The 24,642-nt window shown below is 46.2% G+C and overlaps 1 protein-coding gene and 1 pseudogene across 1 annotated transcript in view; both read right to left on the reverse strand.

The window, feature by feature from the left end:
* Allc (allantoicase) overlaps positions 1-24,328 on the reverse strand; it is a 32,841-nt gene extending 8,513 nt beyond the window's left edge. Inside the window, exons 1-7 of the mRNA XM_031356318.1 lie at positions 24,219-24,328; positions 13,180-13,387; positions 11,187-11,237; positions 7,460-7,547; positions 5,752-5,877; positions 4,510-4,589; positions 3,546-3,678 (exon numbers count right to left, since the gene is read on the reverse strand). Coding sequence (XP_031212178.1) covers positions 3,546-3,678; positions 4,510-4,589; positions 5,752-5,877; positions 7,460-7,547; positions 11,187-11,237; positions 13,180-13,269 — 568 coding nt within the window. The 5' untranslated portion in view covers positions 13,270-13,387; positions 24,219-24,328. The remainder of the gene's footprint in view (positions 1-3,545; positions 3,679-4,509; positions 4,590-5,751; positions 5,878-7,459; positions 7,548-11,186; positions 11,238-13,179; positions 13,388-24,218) is intronic.
* On the reverse strand, positions 4,397-4,492 carry LOC116081240 (annotated as a pseudogene).
* Positions 24,329-24,642: the final 314 nt, after the last annotated feature.

Raw genomic sequence — 24,642 nt, forward strand, 5'->3', positions numbered from 1 at the left:
TCTATGCCCCAGTGTAGGGGAATGCCAGGGCCAGTAAGCAGGAGAGGGTGGGGTGGCAAGCAGAGGGAGGGAGAAGGGAACAGGGGTTTGTTCTTATTGTTGTTTTTTGTTTTTCGTTTGGAGGGGAAACTGCGAAAGGAGATATCGTATGACATGTAAATAAAGAAAATATCTAATAAAAAATTACTTTTTAAAAAAATTAAGAATCTATTTCCTGTGTCAATAAAAAAGAAAAAAAAAAACAAGAATTGGTGCCTGGCATAGTAACACACACCTTCAATCATAGCATTCTGGAGACAGAGCAGGCAGATCTCTGAGTTTGGGGCCAGCCTAGTCTATAAGGTAAGTTCCAGGACAGCCAGGGCTACACAGAGAAACCCGGTCTTGACACATGCACACCCAAAAAAATTTTTTTTTAAATTTTTTTTTAAAATTTTTTTTAAAATTGAGTGTTCTAAAAATACTCTGATAATGAGTCAATATCCTTGTTTTCAACCTATGAAACCAGACTTTACTGGCATGAAATCTTAGGACAGGGACTATCCATCAAGAGGGAGTTAGGAGGGAGACTACTGCTCGGGCACACAGATACAGTGCTCCATTCCAGCACTAAGATATTTATCTCTCAGGTATCAAGCCAACTGCATCTCTTAATGGTAAGGTTTTTCTTTATAGAGTTAGTATCCAGCCACACCTTCCAAATGATGAAGGAATCTCAGAAATGCCTCTCTCTCCTCCACGGGTCAGTGACAGCATCCTAGTAGATCATAGCTCCTGTCCCTTCTAAAACTGCATCCCAGAGAGAGTCATCACTGAACAGTAGGGATTCAGCAAAGAGACAGGAGAAATCTGGCAGGAGGTGCCCACCCCTCACCTTCAACCAGGGCAGTAGACCACGGCCAACTGAGAAAGTACCTGGGTGCTCTCTGGAGCCAACCCAGCAAGGCAAGGCTTGCCCTGGGAAATGTCTGAGCTATTCTTTCAGCTCTTAAGCTTCAAGCAAGGTGGGTTGAACCCATGAAGTTGCATTTGCCATAACAAAAGTAGATATTTCTTGGGACTGGTAAAATAGCTCAGCAGGTCAAGTTGCTTGCTATCAAGCCAAAGGGAGGTACCTGAGTTCAATCCCCTAGACCCCCCCATGATGGAGAAAAGTAATTCAAGTTGTCTTCTGGCCACCACATGCATGTCAGTCACAAGCTTGCACACCCGCACACACACATATAACACACCTAATGTAAAGCTATATTTTTAAATGGGAATTTCTTACAACTTTACCTAAATACTTCAGCTCTGTTTTTCCAGTTCTCTTCATTGCTTCATACAAAGAGCATGTCAGCTGACTGACAGTACACACTTCCTGAACCTCCACGCTCAGCCCGTGTGAGGTGGTAAGCTATCCATGTGCTGACCACCGAGAGGCACCAGACCTGTGTTCATGACAACTACTGTCTCGTTTGCGCTGCCCCACATGACTTCTGGGCACATTCGGTCCCTTTATCAAAGTGGAAGCCCCCAGAGTTTGCTGAACTACCGAGTAAGGAAAGGTCCCCCTCTCCTGGGTCTGCCCACTTGCACTGTTTTCAGAATGGATGGTATTAGCAAGCTATTGCTGAAAACACTTTTTCAGATCTTTCCCATGAGGGTGTCTTCCTCCACACCATGACCTGGAAATAAATTCAATTATAACCACTTGATTTTTGACAAAAAAAAAATCAAAAATAGACAATGTAAAGAGGCATATATCCTCTTTAATAAATGGAGCTGGAAACACTCAATATCCACATGTAGAAAAATGAGGGCAGACTTTGATCCCAAAGCTTTAGAGACAGGAGGGAGGCAGATCTCTGTGAGTTCAAGGCCGGCCTGGTCTATAAAACAAATCCAGGACAGCCAGAATTCTTATACAGAGAGAGCCTACCTTACCAAAAAAAGGAAAAAAGAAAAAGAGAGTAAAAACAAAGTTATCTCTATATCTCTCACCCTGAACAAAAATCAAATCTAAGTGAATCAAAGACAGCAATATAAGACCTAAAACTGTTAGCGGAAAATATTTTATAACATGGAGATAAGTACAAATTTCTGAAAAGAACTCCATTAGTACAAAAATTAGCCCTCGGACTGATGGAATGAAGTACTCATACATGGCACAACCAAGATGATTCTTAAAAGCATCACGCTAAGTAAAGGAAGCTAGAAACAAAAGACCAATAAACCGTGGCTCTGTTCCTTTGTTGTATAAAATAGTCAAATCTCTGAACACAGAGTGTATATTGATGGCTAGGAAAGGTGAAGTGTAGTCTCTAGAGAAACAGAACCTGGAGCCTGGTGTGTACTAGCCAAGAGTTCTGTCACTGGGCTGCAGAGGCAGCCTCAAGGCATTGCACTTCTTTCAGAGTTAATAAAATGCCCTGACATTAACAATGTTGCATTTATATGCGCCTATACTTTAAACAGGTGAGTCCTATGTCATTGTGGCATATTGCACTAAAGCTCCTACATAAGAAAAGATAAGGGCTGGTGAGATGGCTCAGCAGGTGAGAGCTGATCCTCGTGGCATTGTGTGGCCCAGCCAGAGCAGTGCTCAAGAGCTTGCCCTAGTTTTCCAGATAAGGGAGAGCTGATGGCCTGACCAGCTCAGCTACCACCCAGCCCCAGATCAAGGCTCTGAGTTGGCCCAACCCCAAATCTATATCATCTACAAACAGTTGGGACATGTGGAAGGGCCAATTCTGCTGATCCAAAGCTGCAGGATCTCTATGATACAGGGAAACAAGATAACCAGGAGGAGGCCCAGGGAGGATCCAATATTGATGCTGTCACAGAAGCTAGAGATCTTGAACCAAGCCAATAAGTCATTGTAATGAACATTTGTAAGTGAAGATAGGTGAACAGGGAGATATACTGTGGGACACACTGTGACATACTGCAGCTTCCAAAATGAGATGTTTCTATGTTTTGTTTTTTGTTGTTTGTTTGTGTATTATTTTTATTTTGGAGGGGTTGCAAGGTTGAAGGGCAAATATGAGGGTATGGGGAAATGAGCAGGACTGGGGTGCATGATGTGAAACTCACAAAGAATTGATTAAAAGGATCTTTTTTTTTTTATCACCTCTCCAAAAAATGGGGAAGGGGGAATCAGTAGGAGACTGATGGAATTCCAGCACAACTCAGTTCCAACACATCTTAGTTGATATATTTTCTTTTCTGGTTTTTCAGACAGGGTTTCTCTGTAGCTCTGGCTGTACTGGAACTCACTCTAATAGACCAGTCTGGCCTCAAACTCAGAAACCTGCCTGTCTCTGCCTCCCCAACAGTGGGATTAAAGGCACCAGACACCACCACCTAGCTAAACTGATACATTTTCAATAGCTAACTATTGGTAAGTACAGTATCTGTTTCTTAAAGCACAAGAGAAATCACAGTCCTAGAATACACCAAACTCCAACTGCCAGGGAAAGTTGGCTTATTTCATAGTTGGTGTAAACATGACGGTATAAGAAGAAAAGTCCCGCACACCCGCCCAAGGTCCCTGTCACACATACCTGGGAAGATGTTGAGTCTTATATGAGTCCATCTCTGCTGGGAATTAACAAAAAAATAGTTGTGGCTGGAGTCAGGGTCCCCTGGCTTTAGCTCCGACATGGGAACCAGGTAATCCCAGGAGTGGGATTTCAGCTAGTAATAAATACAGACATGTCAGCATTGGCTCTTGAGAGCAGCAGCACCCTCTTACCCTGTGCTAGCATTAAGGAAGGAGACTGTGATGGTTGCTGAATGGCACAATTCAGGAACAACGACATAATTTAATAATAAACAAAGTAAACTTCCCATTGGGGATTTTTCCCCCTCATTGATAACATAGGTGATGGTGATGCTTGTAAGCTTACGAGCTTTCAAACGCTGCTTTCCTGATTCTTAAAAAGAAACCAGAGCGGTAATGTGGGCATTCAGCTAAAACCCAGGGCTTCAAGCCCCAGGAGACAGTTGCCTGAAAGCTAGCTTCTCAGAAAGCTGGCTCATTCGCTGTTCCCAACCAGCCACAGAGCAACACATTTGTAACAGCACAAATTAATTACCAGACGAAACTTAACACAAGAAGAAGGTGCCAAGCCCCTGTTTATCTTAAGTTCATCAGACACAAAGTTACTTCATCAAGAAACTGTGGGAGGTAAATGAGAAGGGTTTCCTAGTAGGGCCAGCAACAGTGTACAGCCACAGGGGGTGCCCAATGACCTTTCAAGGCCATGGACAGCCAGGCCATTCTCCTGAAGCACTGAGGAAACCTCTGTACTGTCACACTGTGTACATACAAGGCACATCCTGCCTCACATACCCAGGCCTGCGACAGTCTCTTTGCAGTCCTGGCACAAAGAACCAGCATCTTTTTTTTTTTTAAAATATGGAACCCTTCACGAATTTGCGTGTCATCCTTGCACTAATCATCTCTGTATTGTTCCGATTTTAGTATATGTGCTGCCGAAGTGAGCACAAGGACCAGCATCTTACCTCAGTAATGGCTTCAAATTCCTCAGGCGTCGCTGCAGCTCCCATCTTAACTCCCCTTGGTGGGATGTTTGACATTGTATCTGAAGACGAAACAACCATGAAGGATCAGGCTTGAGAAGCAAAGAAGACAAACTCTCTCTCAGGAGGTGTGAGAATTGTCATCTATACAGCAGCCCCAACATCATCCTTGCTGCAGTCACAGAACTACGGACTAGACTTTAGCATGCCACCTAGGATCCCTCACTGTGAAACTCGCTAACTTACTTCTCAAGGGCCGTGGAATACATTGGTACCACATTTGCTCATCATTTCAGGTTAGGCCAAAGCCCACAGATGGGTCACTCTGGGTTCAAACCATCACAAGGTGAGTTCCACAAGCTCTGCCTCTGAGTATCTGTCTCAGGCTCAGAATTTGCCAGCTCAGAAGCAGCAGCATCCACAAACACTCAAAGCAGTTCTGGCTTGTCTCTCATGCGACACTCACCATGTCTTGCTTGGGAAGTCCCATCTCTCAGACTGTCATTAACCGGGAGCCTAGCCATCTGAGTATAGTAGGGCCAGCTCACCTGTGCAGAGCCTGTCGTGGCACTGTGCACACAGCACTTTGTCAGTATCAAGTGTGTCCAGAGACACAAACGTATTCTCCCTAAAAACGTGTGTGCAGTCATGACCATATATTAACTAATTCAAATATCAACAACAGATGATGCAAATAAATTATGAAACCTGAATGATTTACAACATCCAGTGTTCCCAAGGGTAGAAAGGGGGCCTGCCTAAGAAGCCCAGAGCTGCTGCACAGTGGTGACCCCTAGATAGCTAGAAATGAGCTAGAGCCCCAGAGCTGATGCATTGTGGAGCTGCCAAGGTAGCTGGGAGTGGGCTGGAGTTCCTAGCCTGTAGTTACCTTAGCTCTGGTTCCTCTGAGGTACAGCCCACTGGAACCACCCTCCCCAGCAACCAGCTCAGCAAATGCTCCCCCCCACACAGAGAGCACAAGGAGGCACCTCTGCAGACCTGAGCATTGTGGGGATTAATGGCCACTATCTTGGGCCAGCAAACATTGTTAAGTTGAACATCACCTCAGAATAGCCCACCAGAACCCTAGTTCTAAGGCCCCATTACAGCCCGGCAACCTCAGAGCATTGGCACATTTGCTTCTTACAGAAAGATGAGCATCAGGCTGAATCAGAGGAGCCTCCCATCCCACAGTCCTCTCTGAGGTCAGTGGCTCCCACATACCTTCACTCAAGTTTGCTGCTTGAATTGACATGCGAGGAGCATAGTTTCCTGAGAAGTAAGAAATGTCCACATCGATACCACGAATAATGCCCTGTATTCCCAGTTGGATGACACACCAGTCATGACCTGTACAAAAGGACCACAAGAATACCCATAATATTCGGTAGAGGACAAGAGGACCCATGAGGTCCCACAGAGATAACAATAACACCTGTGAGGTCCCATGGGGGATGGCAGGAAAACCAATGGGGGCTCATGAGGATGACAGGAACACCAATGGGGGCCCAGAGGGGATGAGAGCATCCTTGAAATCCCATGGGAGATGAGGCAAGCACCCCATGAAGACCCACTGGGGAATAACAGCAGCTATGAGGCCCCATCTTCCACCACGGAAGCACATGTTCAGGATAATTACAATGTGAACAACAAGGACAACCATGACTCACAGGGTCCTCAATTCTAATTTCTTAAAAAAAAAAAAAAGGATTCAGAGACCAACTCAATTTCAATTTCCTTCCAAATCCCTCATTTCCCATTACTGTGCTAGACAAATCATGGATCTCTCTAAGGTTCATTTCTCCAACTCTAAGCCAGGGAAGACATTCGCTTCTGAAAGCTTCAGTGTGGCCACGGTAGTGTATAATTCTGCCAGCCTGGCTCTTTTACACAGTTACTCCCTACTACTTCAGAGTTCCCTACATCCTCCATTCCACCTATGCCCCAGTATGCCTACTCTGATGGTTTGTATATGCTTGTTCCAGGGAGTGGCACTATTAGGTGTGGCCCTGTTGGAGTAGGTGTGTCACTGTGGGTGTGGGCTCTAAGATCCTCATCCTAGCTGCCTGGAAGCCTTCTAGAAGCCTTCAGATGAAGATGGAGAACCCTCAGATCCTCCTGCATCATGCCTGCCTGGATGTTGCTATGTTCCTGCCTTGATGATAACAGACTGAACCGCTGAACCTGTAAACCAGCCCCAGTTAAATGTTGTCCTTATGAGAGTTGCCTTGGTCATGGTATCTGTTCACAGTGGTAAAACCCTAAGACACCTACCTACCAAGCCTTCAAGACACTGGCTTCACAGCAGAGCCCATCACCACTACTCCAGAGTCTCACATGGTCCGGGCTCAAACTAGCAAGTTTTACCTCTACAGAGGTAATCCAAGGATTACCTTGAGCTCCTGATCTTCCTGCCTCCACCTCCAGGGCTGGGATTATAGGTGTGCCCCACCACGCATGGTTTATAAAGTGCTAAGGATCGAACCCAAAGCTTCCTGAATGCTAGGTGTGGTGGTTTGAGTGGGAAGTATCTCCTATAGACTCGTATATGTGAACACTTGGTTCCCAATTAGCAGTGATATTTGGAGAGACATAGGAGGTGGGACCTTGCTAGGAGAGTATGTCCCTGGAGACAGGCTTTGAGGGATTGAAGCTACTTCCAGCTTCACTCTCTGCTTTGTGTATGCTTTTACAGATGGAACCTGTTCCTGCCACCCGCTGCCTCTTGCTGCCATGCCTCCCCACCATAACGGACTCTCGCCCCCTGAAACTAAGTGCAAAATTAACTTTTTTCTATGAGTTTCCTTGTTCAGATTACTTTATGACAGCAATTGAAAACTGACTAATACACTAGGCAAGCTCTCTACCAACTGGGCCTCCTTCTCAGCCCAAGCAGCCACCAAGCACAGTGTGGGACAAACCCCCTCCTTACCTGGAATTCGTTTACGCCTGGTCTCCCATCCGTCCACCCATTTCCCAGACTCGGTGTATTCATGTTCCTTAAAACTCGGACTATTGCTCTAAGAAGATGGACAAGGGATGTTAACATTCATGAAGAGCTTGGGTTGCCAACCTGTCAGGCTATGTCCCAAAGAGATAGACAGAGAACGCACACAAGGACTCACTGGGAGTGTCTGTCCACCTTCATGCCCACCAGATCAGAGGGTGTCTCCATATTTTGTATCATCAGCAAACTAAACTCTTTGTCTGTGAGCCTCGGTCCACAGTATGAACCACTATCAGCAACAAGGGAGAGTACGCGCAGGCCCCGTGAATGCTACCTGTCTGCTGTACGTAGGTAGACACTGAGTAAAATGGAACACTTCCAAGGCAATGAAAGGCATTGTGGAACAGGTCACCAGGCCAGGTCATGGAAGAGACCTCTGGAAGCTTGAGGTCAGGATAGACACGGATGACCTTGTGCTGTAGGTACTGTGCCACCATGGTGGGAAAGCAAGGATTCCCAGTGGCAATGATGCCAGCTCAGGCTCTTAGAATGAACCACTGAGCAATATGCTTCATCTTGGAGAACCAGGGTAACTACGTAGCCTCAGCGGAGTATGGAGCACATCGAAATGATAAAGGGACAACCTCTCACAGAGCATTCCATGAGCTCCCAGCCAAGGGCCTGTGGGGCAGGCTCACCCCCCGCCCCTCTCTACCTCCGTTTCCTTCACTGGTCAAAGGCAGCTGGTATTAGCATTGTCTCCCAACAAAGACCACCACTGAAACATACCAGGCTGCATAAGAAGTCCCCCATGTTTACTTAGAGTTGGAAGCCGGCAACCTTTTTGCTTTTATTACGGATCATCCTTGATCTAATCATCTAAAATATTCCAAAGTCCTCACACTCCAGGTTGGGTGACAGGAGGGAGAAGAACTCTGTGGAAAGGGGAACGGTTGCATATTTGAATAAAGAACCTAAGCTGGCCCTGGGGCTCTCTCACGGCCCAGATCCCGCTCTACAGTGAAGGGCACATAGTTCAATGTGAGCCACTCACATGTGCATGGACAGGAGAAGGGACAGTGACAGGCACTCAGCAGTGAAGAGGGACAGCCTGGGTCTGCAAGGACCATGGCAGATGCTCAGTCAGTGAGGAGTGCACCGTTCCAGAGTGCCAGGAACCGAGACATGAGAACATTAAGAACTACAAAGCATATTATATATTTATAGATACAATTGCTTTAAAGTGTAAGATACATCAGACTTCTCTGCTATGGACTGAATGTTTATGTCCTGTGTCGAAGCCCTCTGCCCATGAACTGGTGAGACTATGTGAGGGCTTGGGTGAGCGATTTGGTCACAAAGGCAGAACATGTTATAGTTTGGATGTTAAACATTCTCAAAGACCCAGGTATCAAACAAAGGCTTAATCCTCAGCCTTGCATGTTAATAGGGTAGTACCTAAAGAGAGGTCTTCTGGAGGTGCTGGTGGAGGTGCTAAAGCCCAGGCCCTTTCTCTTTTGTCCCTTGGTTGCCTTCAGGTGAGCCGGCCTCCACCTCACACTCATTTCATGATGTTCTGTGCCACCACAGGCACAAAGCAACGGGGCATGAAGCCATGGGTGAGAACTCTGAAGCCATGAGGTAGAAGTCACCTTCCCTGTTTAAAAGCTGATTCCTCTCTGATACGCTGTCTGCTCTCAGGGTTGAAAACTGACTGGCCGAATCCCTCATGACAGGGCTGGGTCCCCTAGAAAGAGTTGCCCTCCTTTCTCTGCCCTGCACCTACAAGGACACAGTGAAGTGACTCTGCCAGCCTTGATCTTAAATGTCCAGATTCCAATCTGTAGGTCTGTGTTTGCTGTGTATGTCTCTTGTGTGTGGTGCTCTGACACCAAACAATGACAAAATCTACTGCTGGGTAGCATCCAATCTGCCAAGAGAAGGGTGGGGAGTGGCCTATGACCAATGAGAAAAAAGCCCTTAGCTTGACCACTTGCCTCTTTCCCTCCCCACCTTTCTCTCCCCTCCCTCACCATCCTTATTTCCCTCCCTCCCTCAAAAAGGAGAAAACAATCACCAAGCATGATGGGGCATACCTATAATCCCAGCACTCATGAGGCTGAGGCAGGTGGACTGCCATAAGCTTGAATCCAGCCTAGGCTATATAAAATCAATTCCAAACCTGGGCTACGAGGGAGATTTTCTGATTTAAAATAGATTAGTTGATGATGATGATGATGATGATGATGATGATGATGATGATGATGATGATGATGATGATAATGGGAAAATGTAAAACCCATGCCTAATGTTTTAAATGTGACTAGATATGCTCATGTGTGTTGGTGTGAGAGCATTGTATGCATGCTCACAGATACAGTACAATGTAAAATAGAAGAAATAATGGCCTGTTCTCACCCTCCTACCCAAATCCACTGCTTGGGCTTCTGGGTGTGTCATGTGGCCTTCAGGCCCTGTGAGCTCCTAACACCTGCATGAGCTCTGCATGTGGCCAGATCATTCTCAAGGATGCTCCTGGAATGTGTGTCTGGAAGAGACACACACCCTTACCCAACTCCCTGGTGCCTTCATTCTAGTCTCATTTTATTTCATTTTCTCCTGAGTAATAAGTAAGCTGATATATGGACAATGACAGCACTGTGAGTCAGCTTGCTCTGAGCTCAACCAGGTCCTGAGATTAGAGGCCTCTCACCTCTAATCTCTAGGGGTCTGTAACCGAGGCTGATGGGCAATGCAGTCACACTCACTGACCTACTCCTGGGTCTCCCTCTCCTCGCCTCAGAGCCCTCATGCCTACATGGGTGACGATACAGTAGGGTCTTCAGGGCTATCTCTGTATCTATCTACTTTGGGGGTTGCCTGTAGGTATGTGAGAGACGCATGTGCCTATACACACAGGCTTACATGTGAAAGACCAGAGATAGACATTCATGTCTTCTTTAACTATCTCCCCACCTATTTTTAGCATAGGATTTCTCACACAACCTGGAGCTCACCAATTAAATTACAGTGGCTGGCCAACAAGCCGCAAAGGACCCTCCTGTCTCTACTTTCCCAGTGCCGGGATTATAGGCGCAAGCAGTGCTGTGACCGGTTTCTTTGTGCACTCGGCAAATTCGGCAAGTACCTTATCCACTGAGCCATCTCCCAGTCCTCACAGTTTAATCTTTATTTTTATTACTAATGGTGTGTGTGTGTGAATGTGGTAGAGGTGTGCCATCATGGCATGTGTGCGGAGTCAGAAAATAGCTTTCAAGAGTCTGGTTCTACCGTGGGTTACGGGTATTGAACTCAGGTCCTCAGGCCTGTGAAGCAACTCAGCCCACTCGTCTACTTTTTAACCAAGAATGTTCTACCCACTGCAATCAGACAGATGCTCCCAAATATCAAGATGTGTCCATTTTCTTCCCACCCCAGGGTATGGAATCCACATGAATCAAAAGGCATAAAAACTCAATGAGTTTTTTTTTCTCCTCTGGCAACCTGGCCCCCCCTTCCTCTCCTGGCTCCACCAGACCCTGTGGGTTCCCTGGGAGCTGCTGCTGATTTGAGTGTTTCCAATAGTTTCATCCTTCCTGCCCAGTGCACGACACAAGCTTCTGTCCCAGACAGGCCAGTGGGTTTCGGTGTACCCTGCTGCAGAGCTTCAGCTAAGCCAATCACTCTCCGCATAGATCGCCTGTAGCAATACCTTTAGGAGATTCTCCGCGGGACCGAAAAAGTCATCCGTCGCAAACAAAACCTGAACAAAGAGAAGAAAGGGAAATCAAGAATGAAATTACCATAAATTAAAACACACTTTATTCCACCCTCTAGTGGAACATTAGGGAATGCAGTAAGAAGGTGTGGAATCGCCTGAGGGAAAAAACAGTGGGTTCCCCTGCAATGCTCTATAAGCACCTGGGTCTCAAGCCTGCCTCCTCCTCAATCATTTGTTCCCATTCTTTCTTTCTGGAAATGCTAATGTCTCACTATGCAATGTAAATAAACCCGCTTCTGTCATTCAGGCTCTTGGCTCTTATAAAGTTCTTCGAGAATTTTGTACAAGCACCTTCTGATCATCTTCCCTCCCTCTCTCTACTCTTCCCAGATCCACCCCTCCTTCCCTACCCACCAAACCTGTGTGTCCTTTTTTAGCCTTGGGGTTCTTTTATAAAGAGGTAAAGAAGGATAGAAGAAGAAATCCAGTTCCCTCCTCTGGCCTCTGTGCACACCAGAGGGCACACACTCTTGCACACAGACACATGTCCATATATACAAACACACATGAAAGAGAGAGAGAAGAAGGAAAGAGAAAGGACAGAAGAAAGACAGAGAGACAGATAGACAGAAGAGGAGATAAGAGGAGACGAGGGGAAGGAGGAAGGAAGGAGGGAGGGAAGTAGGAAAACAATGCTCACTGGGTCACACCTCAGCTTTGAGGCCACCATTCTTCCTACAAATGGCTTCAGGAAGATGGTGGTGCAGCATGCTGTCCTGGTGATGTCACCAGGACACTTCTGAGTGAGGCTGAATACTGCTACATTGCACACTAGTTGCAGCACTTTCTCCCTGAGTAAAGCATGCTGTGGACCACTGGGTGAAAATGAACCAGCTAGCTAGGCACCTGCTCTGCTCCTTCACTGTAAGTGCAATGGGAACCGCTCCCTCCCACTCCTGCTGCCCTCCCTACCCTGCCTTAAGGATCTAGATCCCCAGAAGTCCTCCCTGACATCATGGACAAACCTCCCCCGCCCCCGTCGGGTATTTTATCATAACAATTTGAAAAGTAACTAATAAAAAAATCAATACATAGAAGTAAGGCTGTTGCTATGACAACCATGGCCATGTGGCTCGTAGGCCTTTAGAACCTGTTTGTAGTAGGAATGTGGAGACTTTGGAAACTGTGCTCCACTCTAAAAATAAGAACAGCACAGAGGAATAGTGAACTTTGCACAAGTGCAAAGCAAACATCTTTAAAAACAAATAGGGGATAAGAAAAATGACTCAGTGGGTAAGAGTCCTCACTACAGACATAAAGGCTTAGTTCAAATTCTCAGCAATGTAAAAGCCAGGTGTGGCCCATGTGGGCCTGCAACCCAGTGCAAGGGTGAAGGGACAGGAGGATTTCTGCGGCTCACTGCCTGCCAGAATATCTGGAAAATGGCAATCTCTAGGTTCAGTGAGAGAGTCTGTCTCAAAAGACTAAGGTGAAATGTGACAGAATACCTGACATCATTCTATGGCCTCTGTATATGTACATTATTAACACACATGCAGTATGTATACATATATATATATATATATATATATATATATATACACATGTACACACATGCATGTGAACACATGTCTTATATACACATACAACACATGCACACATACATGTGTACATGCATGTACACATACCCACACATGCATGTGCACATATGCATGTATACACACATATTTACACATGCATATATGTACACACACACGTACATACCCCTGGACACATATCTCCACATCACACATATAAGCACCTCTGCCCTAGCCCAGAATTGCCCAGGATTCAGTTCTTCTCTTCAGAACGCTGGCAGTGCTGGGCCTCCTCCACAGCTGACTACTTCAGGCTGACTATAATTTACTTTGGGTCAAGATAGCCTGAGTGGCCCCTCAGTGTTTGAACCTGACATCCACTTCCTGCCCTTGAGAGCCCTGCTTACCTTTCCTCCCACGCACTCGGAGGCCAAATCAATCAGCTGGGTAAAGTCCAGAAATCTGGTCAGTTTTCCCTCCTTTGGAGTGTCAGCCATGCTTCCTAGAGTTGAGAAAGGCAGGACCAGCCAGAAAGCTTCGGGAGTAAGGAGGTCTCGAAAACCATGCCTGGAGGCCCTCAGACGTGAGGCAACAAAGGGCTGGACTGTTCTTCACCTTGGTGAGAGTTAAGCAACCAAATCAGACAGGAAGTTAGAGATAGGTAAGAATAAACACCACTCAACACGCAGATCCCAATCAAGGCCACACTAGGCCACGTTATGTATAGATTACTGTCATGGTCACCTGTCTATTGCTGTGAAGAGACACTAAGACCAAAGTAACTCCTGTAAAATAAAATACTTGATTAGGGCTTCCTTACAGTCTCAGGGGTTCAGTCCATTATCATCATGATGGGGAGCATGGCAGCACACAGACAGACATGGTGCTGGAGAAACTGGTAAGAGCTCTATATGCAGATCTGTAGGCAGCAGAGGAGAAATGTAATGGGCCTGGCTTGGGCTTTGGAAATCTCAAACCTACCCCCAGTGACACACTTCCTTCAACAAAGCCGCACCTACTCCTAAAAGGACACACCTCCTAATCCTTCTCAAACAGTGGCGGCTCCCTGATGAGTCAGCAGTCAGATACATGAGCCTATGGGACCGGAGGGGTGTGGGGTCATTCTTATTCAAATCACCACAATTACCTAAAGGAGAAACATTAACTTTAAAAAAGAACAACTTGCTTTTAATTGTCTTTGAGTGCATTCTAATAATATCCTAGAACAACCAGGCAGCAGATGTAACAGGAGGCATGCCTACTGTGGAGGCCATGCACAGTTGGGCAGATGCTGCCTCAGCCAGAGACCAGGCCACAGGCCTGGAGGACACTTGTCACCAGGAAAACAAGGAGCCTAACTCCTCTCTTATTTTGAAGTTGAGAAAGCATGGTAAAATGGAGAGAGGATCCAAAGGTGCTGAGGGCCTCCCTGTCCCTAAACTAATGGGTGGCCCTTGTAGTCCTACTTTTTTGCTCCTGGCAAGAACAGAGAAAATGATATAAAAAGTAAGACATTAGTGACTTTGTATAACACCTGTCAGAAACAGTCTAAGATTTGGTTTGCCTCCAGGTTTCACTCAGACCAAGGCACAGGAACATGTGACAGAGGTTTATGCGATGATGGCTCAAGATGCACAAAACTATGACAGGAAGTGGGAGTAACATTCCCCTGAGGACCCTGCTCCAGTGTCCTCCTTCCTCTACTTCAAAGTCTCCAAAACTTCACAAAGTCACACCACAGCTGGGGACAAAGTGGCCAAAGCATGAGGCTTGGAGGGGACACTTCACCTTCAAACCACATCTAAGGGCTTGGTATAAAATCAGTCACAGAGGTGTATTAAATGTGTGAGAGGTCCACCCTGCCTGGAAGTTACAAAAACGTGACTAATATTAAGCAGCGCTTTTTCCAGTGAAACAGACACATATTTAAGAAAATGGCACTCCTGGAGTCTACCCTGGAGAGCTGGAGAGATGACTCTGTTAGCAACGTACTTACTGTGCAAGCAGGGGGACCTGAGTTCAATTCCTAGACCCCAAATTTAGAAAGAGAGAGAGAGAAGGGAGAGAGGGAGAGGGGGGGAGGGAGGGAGGGAGGGAAGGAAGGAAGGAAGGGAGGGAGGAAGGAAGGGAGGAAGAAGGAAAGGAAGGAAGGAAAGAAAGAAGATGGTACATGAAGATTGACACCCAAAGTTGGCATTCATGTGTGCACCCACACATGTGCACATGTGCACACACACATACACGTGAACACACACATGTGCTCAGAATCTACAGTCAGTCAGAGAGAAAGCAAGAATAGCCGGTGCGTGAGCACCTCACCTTAGAAGGCAGTTCCTATGATCTTCCAAGGCTGGCTCTTTTCTTGCTCTCCATGTGGGGTAACCCATCAATCCCTAAGAGTGTCTCTGTATGGCCTTATTTCCTCTCGTTCCCAGGAAACCCTACCCAGGTTCAGGGCTTCTGATCAGTCACATCCACCCATCTCCATGTCACCGCTCTCCTAAGCAACAGGTCACCAGCTCAAACCATATTCCCTTTGGAGATCTACAACCCAGAGCCATCCTAAACCACCCACACTCACCATGGGCTTTTTCATCCCCCATCAGTGGCATACTATCCTCCCTAGGACTTGAGCAAAACCTAAAATGCCTCCATCCCCTTCCTCTTCCCTCAAGTCAAATCCAGCCTGAGGAAGGGAGGAGGAAGTGTGAGGTCAGCCTGCAAAGTGGATCCTAACTCAGGGTAAGAGCTCTACCTAACCGCCTCCAACATAAGAGGGGGGAAATAGCCGGGCAGTGGTGGCGCACGCCTTTAATACCAGCACTTGGGAGGTAGAGGCAGGCAGATTTCTGAGTTCAAAGCCAGCCTGATCTACAGAGTGAGCTCCAGGACAACCAGGGCTATCAAGAAACCCTGTCTCAAAAAAAAAAAAAAAAAAAAAAAAAAAAAAAAAAAAAGAGGGAGGGAAATGAACTGGTGAGACTTATCAACCATGAGCGAATACAGATGGAGGATTCATGGAGGGACCACACTGCAGTGTGTTTCCCCACTTTTGTGGGTGCTAGAATGCTCTCAGACACACCCAAAGTTGTACAGATTGTTACACCACACAGAGACAGAGAGAGACTGAGAAGAGAAACCCAGGTCACATTTCTGCCCTGGTGATGTTCTCCACTATGCACCCGTGGGTGTGGTGCCTCAAGCCATTATCCCTAGCAGACTGAGGTAGAAAGATTGCTGCAAGATCAAGCACAGCTTAGGCTCCGTAAGTTCAATGCCAACCTGAAATACAACATGACATCCTAAAGACAAACAACCCCCACTAGAAATAGAGAAACCGTCCAGGAAGTTTTACTGAGCAAAGCACTGCCCTGCACTCTGCAGCTAGCACCTTCAGCAGACACACCCTTCCCAGCCCTGTGTATATGTGCACATGTGTGCATGTGTGTACACATGTATTTGTATGTATGCATGTTGTCTTAGTCAGGGTTTTTTTTTTTAAAGATTTATTTTTTATTACATGTAAGTACACTGTAGCTATCTTCAGATGCACCAGAAGAAGGTGATATATCCCATTACAGATGGTTGTAAGCCACCATGTGGTTGCTGGGATTTGAACTCAGGACCTCTGGAAGAGCAGTCAATGCTCTTACCCGCTGAGCCATCTCTCCAGCCCTTAGTCAGGGTTTCTATTCCTGCACAAACATCATGACCAAGAAGTAAGTTGGGGAGGAAAGGGTTTATTCAGCTTACACTTCATGTTGTTGTTCATCACCAAAGGAAGTCAGGACTGGAACTCACTCAAGCAGGTCAGGAAGCAGGAGCTGATGCAGAGGCCATGGAGGGTGTTCTTTACTGGCTTGCTTCTCCTGGCTTGCTCAGCCTGCTCTCTTATAGAACCCAAGACTTCCAGTCCAGGGATGGCACCACCCACAAGGGGCCCTACCCCCTTGATCACTAATTGAGAAAATGCCCCACAGCTGGATCTCATGGAGGCACTTCCCCAACTGAAGCTCCCTTCTCTGTGATAACTCCAGCCTGTGTCAAGTTGACACATAAAACAGCCGGTACACACGTGCATGTATGTGTATGTGATTGTGTGCACACACAGAATAATACACCCCAAAAACCACTGCAGAAATTCTTAAAGCTATTATAAAAAATATGTTTTAAATGAGTAGCAGTAAATTAAACAGAGGGAGTGATTTCTCCTGTCCTTCGCCTCTCTGAGATTTGTCATCTGCTCATTTATTCCAGCCTACAAGCTTCACTAGAGATGAGAAGCTATAAAGAGACCCTCATGGTCACTTCTGGGAAATATTCAGCTCTCCATCATTCCCCTGGCAAAGCTCCATCTGCAGGGAAGTTCTGCTACTCATGCATGTTTAAAATGTGTCACATGGAGAAAAAGCGAAGTAGCCAGGGTGGCTTTGTTAGTAGAATGCTCACCTGGGCTCACAAAGCCCTGGGTTCGATCCTGGCACCACATAAACCAAGCAGACACCTTCTATCCCAGCAGAGACAGGAAGATCAGTAGTTAGGACTATCCTCCACTACATAGTACCTTTAAGGCCAGCTTAGGTTACATAGGATCCTATGCCCAAAATAAAAAGGAGAAGAGGGAAAACTAACAGACCCTTGTAAAATTCACCAGTGGCTCCCTGTGGTAATAAGTTTCAAAAGAATGTTCAACTCCGGAAGCAAGTCACAGCAGTGGGGACAAGTGGTAAGAAGGGTAAACTTGGGCTTTCCCCTGTGGTCACTCCAATTGTCTTCACTGCTCTGTCTTTAAGCCAAGATGTGAATTAAACAGAGGAGGCCTCCTGGGTTAGGTACCCAGCATGATGTCCCAGCGGGAACCAGATGACTCATGTAGCATTGAAATTCAAGTCCAGTGTCATTTAAATTCAGCTTCTTCATTGTGTTTGTAACACGTGTCTAGAACACACAGGAGGCTGGTAACTACTGTTCTGGGCATCAAGGTAAGTCTGCACACCACAGAGGTTTCTACCACCAGCAAAAGTGTCCTAATCATTTCCACATGTATTATAGGAGAGCAACCATTATGCTAGTTCCCTTTCATTAATGACCTCAGCAAGTATCAGACTTTACTAATGGATTTTCAAAGCCTTTAAAAAAAAAAAAAAAAACCTTTCCGGGAACTGGAGAGATGGCTCAGCAGTTAAGAGCGCTGACTGCTCTTCCGAAGGTCATGAGTTCAAATCCCAGGAACCACATGGTGGCTCATAACCATCCATAATGAGATCTGATGCCCTCTTCTGGGGTGTCTGAAGACAGCTACAGTGTATTTACATATAATAAATAAATTAATTAATTTAAAAAAAAAAAAAAAAACCTTTCCAACACAGACACCCTTGACCAAGCCAAGGATGGGGAGGCACATTCCAGGCATGAGCAGCGAGTGAACCAGAGTCTGAGGTAGCAAAGGTGAATGCTGGGGACCTGAATATGTTTCCACAGTCAAGAATGTTTCATTAGATGCTTTTTAGCTGTGGAAGAACAGTCAGATGTGCACTGTAGATTGGTCATTGGCCAGGGAGGAGAAGCTGAACTAGATACAATCAAAAGTTATAGAATACTATAGGAATTCAGGCAAGAAATGCATGGGTGAAGAGATGTCACTAAGTTGATAGAGGACTTGGCACTGTGTGCCCTGAGTTTGGGCCCCAGCTCCTCAAAACAAGAATGGTGGTGCATGACTGCAATCCTAGCACTTGACATAAAAAGTTTATGATTATCCTTGGCTACATAGTAAATATAGGGGCAGCCTGAGCTACATATGACCCTGGAAAGAGAGGGAGGGAATAGTGGGAGGGGGGAGTCTTGGCAAAAAGTACCCTGTTCACAGGATTTAGGAACTAAGTGGAGAGCAAGCCATGAAGAGCAGGCAGTGAGTGTCCTTCAGCTGGTGACTCTGCAGGCACACCATTGCGAAGGAGGAGAGGTGAGAGGCATTGTACCTATCAGAAAGGAGGTGTCCTTACACTGTGAGGAGTGGATAAGCACATTCAGAGAGATGCTTGTAAACAGACCAGACCCAAGATCTGCCAGCACTGGGATATTTGGAGGGGAGAGGAAGGTTCCCAGGAAACCACCTGATCCCTGAGCTCTGAATGCCCAGACAAAAGGCAGCTTACAAGGAATGGCTGTGTGGGTGATTTCCCCCAAAAACAAAACAGATATCCCAGGCCTCTTATCCAACCACACTATGAAAGGCATTTATACAATTTCTAGAGTAAGACGGCAGCTTGAAACAGGTTAAGAAATGACACTCGCACCAGAGCCCATGCCAGAAGCTGGAGACTTGCACTCTGGCAATCTTCCCAGATAATACAAGTAACAAGCTAGCTAGCATGCCTGCCACACTTTGGTGTTGGGCCGATTCCTCTTTACAGCCCCACATGAGGGGCTCCATCTGGTACGACTGATAAGCTAGTGTGTCTGTGTTTATGATATGATTTGAATTTTTTTTTCAGGTTTACTTCTTGGCACAAATGAATCATTTATCAGTTTGTGCTTCCTGGTGCTCTGGCAGATGGTAGCTGTTAACTTCGGTAAGGTGTACAGTCACTCTTCGTTGGCATTTATTCAAGATGGAGTAACCCAGGTCAAGGTTATTGCTTATTTCACCAGGCAGTGGTGGCGCACACCTTTAATCCCAGCACTTGGGAGGCAGAGGCAGGCGGATCTCTGAGTTCGAAGCCAGCCCGGTCTACAGAGTGAGCTCCAGGACAGCCAGGGCTACACAGAGAAACCCTGTCTCGAAAAGAAAAAAAAAAAAAAAAAGAGTCTTTCTAGAATTGGCTCAACCTGATATTCCATTCAATGCAGAGTAAGCCACAGCAGTCCCTGCCTGTCCTCAGCATCCCATGGTGCATCAGGGTAGAGTGAACTCTGACCAGGGTGAACGCTGAGCAGGGTGAGTGCTGACAGTGCTGCATTCTCCACTTGGTGTGTCCCTTCTGACCACCTCTGAGCTTTTAAAGCTTCAGATCCCAAGCCCCACCCCAGGGTGCCCACTCAGAATCCACAGGGTGGCCCACTCAGGCAATTGTTACAGGGATGTCATCTGCTTTTCTATTGTGTTTGAAGCTCAGAGGACTGAACTGATGTCTGGTATTCTAAACCTGTCAAAAGCCCAAGGCTGGGAGGCCACAGGCCCTGGAGGAAGCTATTGTTGTTTTGCTAATGAATAAAATGTGTCCATCAAATTGCCTTCTAAATCATTATGTCTAGAGATAGATCATTATGTCTGCCATCAGCTTTGGCCAAAAAGCTTCTTTTCTGTTTGTGTTTCTTTTTTGTTTGTTTGTTTTTGTTTTTTTAAAGATTTATTTTTTAACATTAGTACACTGTTACTCTCTTAAGACACATGAGAAGAGGGCATCAGATCCCATTATGGATGGTTGTGAGCCACCATGTGGTTGCTGGGAACTGAACTCAGGACCTCTGGAAGTGCAGTCAGTGTCCTTAACCACTGAGCCATCTCTCCAGCCCACCAAAAAGCTTCTTTTGCGGTGAGTGATGGTTACTGCAGGCTCATAACTGGTCTGAAACAAGTGTCTGTTGAGTGCACAGCCAATAAATGTCACCACCTCCAAGGCTCAGGGTACATCGTGAAAGAGGAGGGAAGAATTTAAGAGCCAGAGAAAAGAGAGATGAGGGGCTGCTTCTGGCGTAGCCCTTGCACTTATGAACTCACAGCAGCTGCACGGGAATGGGACAAAAATGTTCTGCCAAGGAACGGAGATGGATCGTGAGGCCCCGCCCTCCTCTGGGGTTCTATTAGGTAGTTAATTGGTTCTGGGGTGGTGAGAGACATTTTCTTCAGTTGTATGTATAGTCACTAGTACGGTGGCCATGCTCCTTAAATAACCAACAAAATTTCATGCACGCACGCACACGGCAAGGCTGGTTGGTGGGCATTGGGATTGGTGGGCTGAGAATCAATATTCCTCCCCAGCTTGGTCATTGTACGGGTGGGAAAACTGAAGCCCAAAAAGGTGAGATGCACCTACTGCATGCTTTCTCGGGTGGCAGAGCCTGCTATCTCACACCAGGGAACAAGGGGAGCTGCTGAGGTTCTGGTATTCGACGGCCAGGAATGTCCCTGGCCTGAGGGAAAGCATACATAGTCCAAAAAGCATTTGCCAGGAGTCCCGGCCCAGCCAGGCTGCCACTAGGTGGTGCTGTTCACCACAGCATTCCTGGATCCTCCAGGGACCCTGAGCTCAAGGCTAGCCCAGTCATCTGAGCCCTGGAGATTCATCAGGCTCTTCATGAGAATGAAGAATGCAGTCTACTTTGAATCTTGTATGCGCCCATTCATTCTTTTTCTTTCAAAGAGTAACATGTTACCCAAAACTAGAATAGAAAATGCACCGCAGATGGGGCTGGAGAGATAGCTCAACGGTTAAGAGCACTGACTGCTCTTCCAGAGGTCCTGAGTTCAAATCCCAGCAACCACATGGTGGCTCACAACCATCTGTAATGATGACCTCTTCTAGTGCATCTGAAGACAGCTACAGTGTACTTACATATAATAATAAATAAATAAATAAATAAATAAATCTTTTAAAAAAAAAAAAGAAAGAAAGAAAGAAAATGCACCATAGAGTTGTGAGCCTCCCTCACCCCAAACCACAGCCACAGAAGGCACCAAAAAAAGGTGGCACACGCCTTTAATCCCAGCACTCAAGAAGCAGAGGCAGGCAGATCTCTGAGTTCAAAGCCAACCTGGTCTACAAAGAGAGTTCTAGGACAGCCAGGGCTACATTACATTACATTACAGATGGGATCTTTAAGACTTTTTACATTTATGTTTCATTTTCTTTTACCTCTGTCTATATAGAATGCTAAAAGGAAAATTAAAAAAAATATTTAAAAGACACTGGGATTTCTAAAAAAAAAAAACAAAAAAACAAAAAAACAAAAAAACAAAAACAAAAACAAAACACCCTCAAAATTAACACTCAACCAAGGAAAGTTGTTACCAAAATAAAGATCTGCAAACACGTAGAGCTTCAGGATGCAGGGAGAGTTTCCAAACCTTGTCAGCTTCCTTAGCCAAAGAGTCCTATCTTCCATGTTTGTCTTAGGAGCACTGAAAGCCCTTCTGGGCCAGGATCCCACCCGTTGAGGGTTGGGCTGTCCAAGGCTTTCCCTGAGGCCCTGATATAGAGAAGGAACAGCCAGTAGTAGCCTGGGGCAAGGGCCTTGGGGAAGCTATGCCTTCAGACCCTGAAAACCCAACGCTTCTCATTGAACGGGGCTATAATATCAGTCCCAAGGCCACTGTATTCTATCTCTGTAATATTCTAGAGATAAACCATATTTCCCTTGTGCAACATTGCTTGATTATCTTCCTGCTGACTTGGCCCCACTGTGTGATGGTTTCTGCTGACTCTGTCTCATTCCCCCTCTGGAAAGATGTCCTGGTCCCACAGTTATCTGTGTCCTTATTGTCTGGTCTCCTGGTTCTCTCTCTCTCTCTCTCTCTCTCTCTCTCTCTCTCTCTCTCTCTCTCTCTCTCTCTTTCTCTCTCTCTCTCTTTCTTCCTTTCTTTCTCTGGTTGGCAGAGGAGAGGGGAGTCATATTCCTCAGTGCTGCCACCAATGTTTCCCTTGCTCAAGAAAATAATACACACACTCACACACATCTACACACACTTACCAGACACACATACACATTTGTGTATTCACACACATACACATACATGCACACACACATACTCACACATACACATTCAGAGAGACACACTTATACACATATACATGCATACACCCACATTTTCACACATACATACATATACACATACTCACATGTGCATATACATATTCATTCACACACATATATATGCTCACACACATACACTCACATGTACACATTCACACACAAATACACACACATACACACACATGCACACAAGTGCTCATGCCAACAATCTTAATTAAACGCATGACCCATTTTTGAAGCCATGAAACTAGGAGGGAGACTTGTGGAGAAGTCGTTCGGTGAGAAGGAGGAGACAAGAGAGGATGCTGTGGGGAGGAATATGACCAAAGAATGAATAAAAGAATCAGCTAAGGTCCAAGAGAGAGAGAGACATCTATAGTTCCTCTAGCCCTTCCAAATTCCCACCCTCCTCCCTTCCCCCTCTCTCAGGAAAGCCCAAATGGCAGTCTACTGTGACCCTTCCTGACATCTGTTTAAACACCATGCTGCTACTGAAACCAGGCAGCAGCCACCCCTAAGCCCAGTAGCAGGCTGAAGTTGGTCCTGGCCGCTGCCCACGTACACCCCCAGCCATCAAGAGCTTACACAGACCAGTAACTAAGGCGGTCCTCTGCTAAGGGAAGTGTCACAGGCAGAGCATGCCACATGTGAGTCTGAGAAGCTGGGGAGGGACTGTCCCCCAGAAGTAGAGGAGGCTACCCTGGCCTTAGAATCATCCCATGTTAAAAAAAAAGAAATCCAGAGAGTATTACTGTTATGTTCTAGAGAAGCAACGCCAGAAGAATGAACTTTGGGGTGAACTGAAGAAGGGCATTGCTCATTTGAGGCAAAGCTTGAGAGAGCTAAGGTAGAGTCTGAGGAGTCACGGCAACAGAGAGTCCTGGCCATAGACCAGCAGAGTTGCATAGGTGCAGTAGTGTGCACCTGTGCAACTACCCTGAGGACCCCAACCCTCTGCAGGCTGAAACAAGAGGATCATGAGTTCAAGGCCAGTCCGCACTACATAGTGAGTGATTGCCTCTGCTCTTACCTGTGTCTCTTTGAATTCAATATAGCCCTGCATCCTGGATACCACTTAAGCCCTAGATCCCAAAGCTATATAACCTCCTAAAACAGTATGGCCAGCTGGGACAAGTATGCAGTATGCAGATTCAGGACTACGGAGGGGGACATATTTCTGTTTAAAACATAGCATTGGACTTGCTTCACTCTGTGCTCAATGTTAAGATGAGCTGTTGTTGTTGTTGTTGTTGTTGATGATGATGATGTTGTTGTTTGAGACAGAGTCCCTCTGTGTAACCTTGACTGGCCTGGAACTTACTTTGGAGACTAGCTGGCCATGAACTCCCAGAGCTCTGCCTGTCTCTCCCTGCTGAGTGCTAGAATTAAAGGTGTACACCACCAAGCCTAGCCATGTTTAAATGTTTTAAAAGACAAAAGTCATCTGACTTAAACTCCAGTAGGACAAAGACTAGAGCAAGAATGTGAAGCCTCCCTCAGTCCTTAGCTGGGCCCTAGAACTCCATACTGATAATAGCGCCTAGGGCCACCTCCCTATCTTCCCCCAACCAAGGGTCTAGTGTTCTTGGAGACTGGACTTCATCCTCCCTTCTCCCACCTCATTCCCTTGGCAACACCAACATCAAACATAACAAATTATTCAACATAATAAAAAGATCTGCAGCCTCACCCAAGGGTCCAGATCCCAGGGTTCAGGATTGAATTTCTCACTGCCCACAGTCCAGTGCTTTGAAGTGTTAACATCAGCAACATTAGAATTTATAGAGGACAGAGAGAACCTTCCCTTGTGATGTCACAAGGGCTATAGGAAATAGAGCCGAAGGAACAGCTTGTCCCTGGAGAGACCAAGGGACCGTGGCTGGAGCAGGTCTGTTCCCTTCTTCATATATAATCCTACTGATCCCAGGGCCTTAAGCCAATCCTACCCTACTCCCTCCCTGATGGCTGAAACCCTCACTGTCCCATGGTCCCACCCAGCTGTGGCCTTGAATTCACATTGTATCTCTTCAAGGCATCTGTTTATTTATTCAGCAAATACAGATAATGCATATGTACACAAAATTTAAGGCAATGTGAAGAACTGCAGGGACCTT

The sequence above is a fragment of the Mastomys coucha genome, unplaced genomic scaffold (genome assembly GCF_008632895.1).
Source record: "Mastomys coucha isolate ucsf_1 unplaced genomic scaffold, UCSF_Mcou_1 pScaffold6, whole genome shotgun sequence".
NCBI lineage: Eukaryota > Metazoa > Chordata > Mammalia > Rodentia > Muridae > Mastomys > Mastomys coucha.